The sequence below is a fragment of the Phalaenopsis equestris genome, unplaced genomic scaffold (genome assembly GCF_001263595.1).
Source record: "Phalaenopsis equestris unplaced genomic scaffold, ASM126359v1 Scaffold000134, whole genome shotgun sequence".
In the NCBI taxonomy this organism is placed as follows: Eukaryota; Viridiplantae; Streptophyta; class Magnoliopsida; order Asparagales; family Orchidaceae; genus Phalaenopsis; species Phalaenopsis equestris.
In genome coordinates, this window is record NW_018164576.1 from 3,765,213 (window position 1) to 3,771,344 (window position 6,132).

The following is a 6,132-nucleotide window of genomic DNA, read 5'->3' on the forward strand; positions in this document are numbered from 1 at the left end:
TATATATATATATATATATATATATATATATATATGCATCTGTGTATATATATATACTATCCTTGATGATCCTTGGGTTGTAATTTTTAAAAAATCTACATCAATACAAAAGCAAGAAACTTCCTAGTCAATCAATCTAGCTCAAATTTAATAACATTATAGTCTAATGTTAAAAATCGAAAATCATATCAAGGCACCTTTGAGCCTTTTACACCTGCACAGTATTTGTACACATGGATCTTCTACCTAAGCAAATAATGATGTTGATCCTTCGCTTTATATGTAATTACAACACAAGTTCACAACATAGAACAAATATATTGATGAAATTGCCAAAGGTGCTTTGGAAGTAGATAAATACCTAAAAATTTAAAAAATTAACCTCCTACTGAAATTATTAGATCACAAATTAAGAATTCATAAAGATTGTGCCAAATCAACTTGAAGAGTAATATTAAATAAGGCTATCTAAAGGCAAGCTTTCTAGTCGTGATGGAGTTGATGCAACAAATAAACTCAAATCCTTCTTGATCTCATGTTTTAAAGTAGAATTAGATGATAGATTTAGTTTGGAATTTATTTATAAACCCTGTTTCTAAATAAAAGATAGGATGATACTATTTTAATTATAATGAACTGAAACTAAGCATTTAATTATTTCCTTCGTTTCCCTCCAACTCTTCTCTCCTAACAGGCAGCCCCTCTCTCCAATCCATGGGAATTCTATGATTTGAATCCCCTTACTCTCTCCTCACGTACTATCTCTCTCCCCTTGAAAACTAATTTAAATATCTTTCTCTTTATTACAAAAATAGAATATGCTATTCTCCTTTTTCTCCCAATCTTCTTCAAGGACTAAGATACTCTTTTCATCTAGTGGTAAAACCATGAGAGATGGGGATGGCTCCCTCCTAGATTAAAGAAAATCAAATGTAACTATGTTATAGAAGCTTTCCCCATTTAAATTTCAGATAAACACTCTCACACTCACTAGAAATCATAGTTCAGCCATTGTTCTCATTCCTCTCTTCAAGATTCCTCATCTCCTCAATTTTATATCATTAAAAGAGAGAAGATAAGAAGATTCAAGAAAAAGAAGAAGAAATAAAGGAGGTTTACATCTATAAGGGCGTTTGAAGAGAAAAAAATAAGAACATTCTTTTTTAGAAGAGAAAAAAATCAAAGAGGTTTACATCTACAAAGCTTCCATGACGCTCTTATCCATACAAATTAGGTAATACACAAAGCTAAAAAAGAGTTAAAATACATTCAACTTTCTACTTAGATGATATTTATTTTAAACAAAGCATCAACTACATTTAAGCTTTATTTAAATTTGAGTGTGGTTTCCACATTAAGAGGCATAAAAAACAAAATAAAGGCAAGTAATTGGAAATTTTTTAATCCATACAACCGGTATACCAAAATTATCATTGCCAATTCTGAGTCATGCAAATTCAACTCAAAACCCGAGTCGACCAAGCGCAACAAGCATCATTTGCCTTAAGTACCTAAGCAAAAATTAGAAGAATTATAATTTTCCTAAACTATGCTAGGAATGAAATGTTCGTTCATCAGAAATATCTATACTTTCTCTATAAGCACTGTTTGTACTGAGGCAAAAATTTCTTGCTCCTAAATGGTGAACTTAATAGAATATCATTATTCCGAGTTATTAAAACAATCTCAAAGCAATGATATTGAATAAGAGGAAAAAAAAGTTAGTCCGTGATGGGAATAAAAATTAGATATGTTGGTCCATTCCAGATTTAAAGATTATAGAATGTGGGGTTTCTTTAAAGAACATATATCACTGAGATGCATATCAAATTTGGAAATTAGATTAACCAATAGTTGGCTAATGGAAAATACCTGCTTCTTTTGAAGTTCCTGGTTTTGCTCCTTTAGTTGAGCAACTTCAGCCTCTAGCTCCATCGTATAAGCCTAGTCCAAATAGAGAAATAAGAGCAAACTACAAGTCCCACTGATGTGAAGCATTTCATCGCCACAAGTTACTCAAGTTTTATTCATTTATTTATTTACGTAAATTTACATACATAGCACACAATTCTTATGCATTTACATATCTCACATCTAAACTTGCATATTTACTTTCTCACAGCACTTCGGTGTTCTAAAACTAGCATGAAAAGGTATATTCACTTTTAAGAAGTGGCAATTGTCATTTTTTATGTGATATTAAAAATTTAAGTGCTATGTGTGTAAATATGAAAGTTTTTGTGTGAGACATGTAAATACATAAGGCTGTGTGCTATGCTGGCAAATGCCCCATTTAATTATTTATTTTGTTACAAGTAACTTGATTTAAAATCCCACAAGCCAGCATGCTATTATCTACTTTGGCTAAGTCAACAATGATAATCAATCATGCATTTCCTTTGCAGATAAATAAGATCAAAATAAATCCAACTTACACCGAGAAAGTAATAAGATTTGGCTCATAACAATCACTTACTTCCAACCAAAACACTAAGTTGTTGAAAATGAAAAGGAAAAACTAAAGCTATGCAACTTCATAAGGAACAACAAGCTTGGTAATGAAAAAAAATCAGCTATCTCAGCTATCATAGTTTTCAGCAAGAGAACAATACAATTGAAACAATTCCCAAAATATACACAGCTGTGGAACAATTCCTAAGAAAATATAGTAGAGGCCGAAAGATTAAATGATAAATTTCTAAACATATCTCCTATATTTTGCCCTTTTGATTTCCCCACATTAACTCCTCAATTTTTAGTTTTTTAAACAAAAAATAATACTACGTCTAATTTAGTAAATATGGATAGTTAGTGTGAAACAACACTCCCAAAATAGAATACCAAAATTTTGGGGATTTTATTGGTTCTTATGAATTGATGATGTCAATCTTTCGTGGAAGTACTAAAATCTCTATAAAATGGGAAATTATTTCATATAAATGCTGATGTGATCCGTGGAAAATTAGAAAAAATCCCTTCTGTTAAGTTTATTTAGAAAGCGAATTTTTTATCAGAAGTCATGCACATTCGACAAGAAACAGAGAAGAAACACGTACAGAAGAATGAATCCACGGCAATCAGATCAACTTACATGCAGTAAATCACATGCATACAATCATCAGTTAATTTGAATAACTAACTTATGAAGAAAAGAACGAAAAAGGAAAAAAAAAAAAAAAACCTGCTTCCGAGCGCGAGACCTTGCAGCAGACTCTCTATTCTTTATCATCCTCTTCTGCCTCCTCTCCACAACCTTCTCCACTGCTCCACTGCACTTCCTTCCCCTCAGTCCCCCATTGAAAACGTATGGCACAGGAGACAAAGAAGAAAGATCTCCATTCCCTTTTGCAAGCTCGTCAGAAGGAATCTGGTGCACCGGAGATACCGACGCACCGACGTTGACACCTCCTACCCCCAAACCAACCACCCCGGTGATCAAACCATTGCTGATTACCTGATCACCAATGCCAACAAGTCCTCCCCCTCTCACGGCCCTAGGACTTCCAAGATTGACATTACTGCCCAACGGAAGCTGAGGGGCGTACGGCCTTGTGCCCGAGGCAGGCATGGGGAGATTAGCGCTAGAATTACTAGGGATTGAGGCCGGCATGATGCCCAAATTACCCTGACCCGCCTGAGGAAAGCCGAGAGCGATCCCAGTATTGTTTGTTCCTGAAGCCGACAAGTTTCCATAGTAAACGTTGCTGCCAGAAGAAGCTATACCGTTAACAGCCGGTCTAGATGTCGACATGTTGATCTCCTCCTTCACAACCCCGGCTCGTACCAGAAACTCCTCGAGGGTCATCTCGCCAAGGGTCGGCTGCCGCTGATGCTGCTGGAATCCGGATCCGCCGGCGCCCGCCCCTGAGCCACCACCGCCACTCTCGTTGATAACATCGCGCCACACCTCGTCGACGGTTTTCTGACTGAGAGTTCTCGGCAGAGTGATCGAACCCTGGCGCTGAAGCCCAACCGAACCCCCAACAACGCCGCCGTCGGATGCGCCGAGGGCTGCGGCCATGGCCTGACTCTCCTCAGCCGTCCAGATATTCTTCAGGAACTCATCCATGTTCATCGAACCAAAGTCCTTCCCTATACCACCCATCGAACTCTGGAACTCATCGAAGGTCAGAGCGTAAACCGACGACTGCCGCGCAAGCGCCTGCGCAGCTCCTGGCTGCTGCCGGGCATCGTTTCCATCGACCCCCACTCCCCTGAAATTCATCTTGCAGCCTCCTCCTTCAAAACTCCAGCGACTTCAAAGATCGAATCGTCAATCCCTCGCTTCCTGGAGAGCATCAATTAACGGTGAGATGACAGGCGAAACCCTAAACAAAACTCCAATCACAGTCCCAGTCAAAACTCCAGAAATCCACTCGGAGCTGAAATCTCGGGGATAATCGAAGCCGGAATCGCAAGTATGGTCCAACAGGCATGACAGAAAATTAAGAGAGAGGGAGAGAGGGACAGACCTGGACGGTGCTATGGGCTAGCTTTATCGCCTCTTATGGTTTCCGGCGAATGGGCGACAGGTGTCGGGATGGAGTTGGGGACGGGGCTATATATTTTTGTGGGAACAAATTGTTTAATAATGATGTGTGACGTTGAATCTGAAGAACTGGAGAGAGTTTCAAATTTTGAAGCTTCAATCAGGCCACATCCAGAGTTGAAATCTGCGAGCATATACTAATTATTAAAAAAAAAAACGTAATATATAACAATAATATATTTAAATATTAAAAAGTAAAATAAAATTTAACCATATATACGCAAGGTTGTTCGTGTATTTTAAAGAATTTTCACCGTCGTATGAACTAACGCATTTTTTAAGGCTCCTGAAAATTTTAAGCAGTCAAGGAATCAATGCACTTAAAGACAAAATGTAATGCTTAGGCTAAATTTTGAATAATATAAAGAAACATAAGGTTTTAAGAAAATTATTGATAGTTTGTGGATTCAATATTTGTCCGAGAGGTTTTTTTTTTTATATAAAGCCGGATTAATTAAAGAATTATGATTTGTGTGCGAATCACATCCAAAGAATGAGTAAAAGTAAGGAGAGAGATTAAGAGGAGTGAATGGTAAAATGTACTATCAATCGTCTCTTATTTATAAAATGATCACCTTATTTATAGGAAAGAAGGTACAATAAGATGGTGTTACATTTTTGCCCATGTTTAAAAAGGATTGTCTAGGGTATTCTTGGTAATTTACGTGTATAGTGTTATTGTCGAATTGGTCTTTTGATCTGCTGGCTAAGCTTAATTTGATCTGTCTCGGTCGGTTGAGATCTACTCAGCTGGATTGGATTAGCTCGATCGACTAAGTTTGGTTGGTTGATATGACCATATTATCGATCCTTGACCCCTGATGAGGGGAGTCTGCATGCCTATAGGATGGTTGGAGATGTCAATGAATCGGATTTCCCCTGGATCGGCTCATTCTTATATCTTTTTTGTTCTTTGGTCTGTCTCGCGGTTCAGAAGGTTTTAGCCTTATTAGCTTTGGCTTGGACAGTTGCACTTGGTCGAAAAAGTAGGCTTCAAAATCTTTTGTTGGCGAGCCCTCATTTGTTTCTCTTTCTTCTACACCGTCGGATCTCCTCACGATTAAAGCTGACAAATTTTTTTGTACAAATTCAATTGGATGAATCAATCAATTTTCTCCAATAATCAAAACCTTTTGTGGGAGTTGAGAACGTGATTTTTGCATTCTCTTAAAGCTTTTATTTGTCTAAAGTAGAATTTAAGTACTTTTGAGATGCTATAGGTTAGCCATGTTGTCTCTTTCCTAGCCACGATGATGGATCTCCCACACACCAAGCTTTGTAAGAGGTTCTCTTTTGTCTCAAAGTTTGCTACAATAATTGCTATAGGAATTTCTTCTGACTCATTAAATCTCCACCTCCTAAACCCTAGAAACATATCTCAAGCTTGTTCAAACTTCTACTTTGTATGACCCTCTTCTTGGGAACTTTGAAATACCAAAGAAATCTTCTATCTTATCCTTTTTTTTTCTTTAGCCTGCAATAAAAGTTTTTTTTTCCAAATTTATTTCCTTCCATTCCTACTTATTCCACATGCATTTGGGCAAACTCTCTTGGTAGTGAATCTCTTTCTTTAACTCATCTTC

General features: G+C 37.1%; 1 protein-coding gene across 1 annotated transcript in view; it reads right to left on the bottom strand.

Moving 5' to 3' along the window:
* Positions 1-4,635, bottom strand: part of LOC110021356 (ABSCISIC ACID-INSENSITIVE 5-like protein 5) — a 21,371-nt gene extending 16,736 nt beyond the window's left edge. The window contains exons 1-3 of the mRNA XM_020719816.1: positions 4,473-4,635; positions 3,182-4,288; positions 1,873-1,944 (exon numbers count right to left, since the gene is read on the bottom strand). Of these exons, the coding sequence (XP_020575475.1) occupies positions 1,873-1,944; positions 3,182-4,225 (1,116 nt within the window). The 5' untranslated portion in view covers positions 4,226-4,288; positions 4,473-4,635. The remainder of the gene's footprint in view (positions 1-1,872; positions 1,945-3,181; positions 4,289-4,472) is intronic.
* Between the last annotated feature and the right edge of the window lie 1,497 nt (positions 4,636-6,132).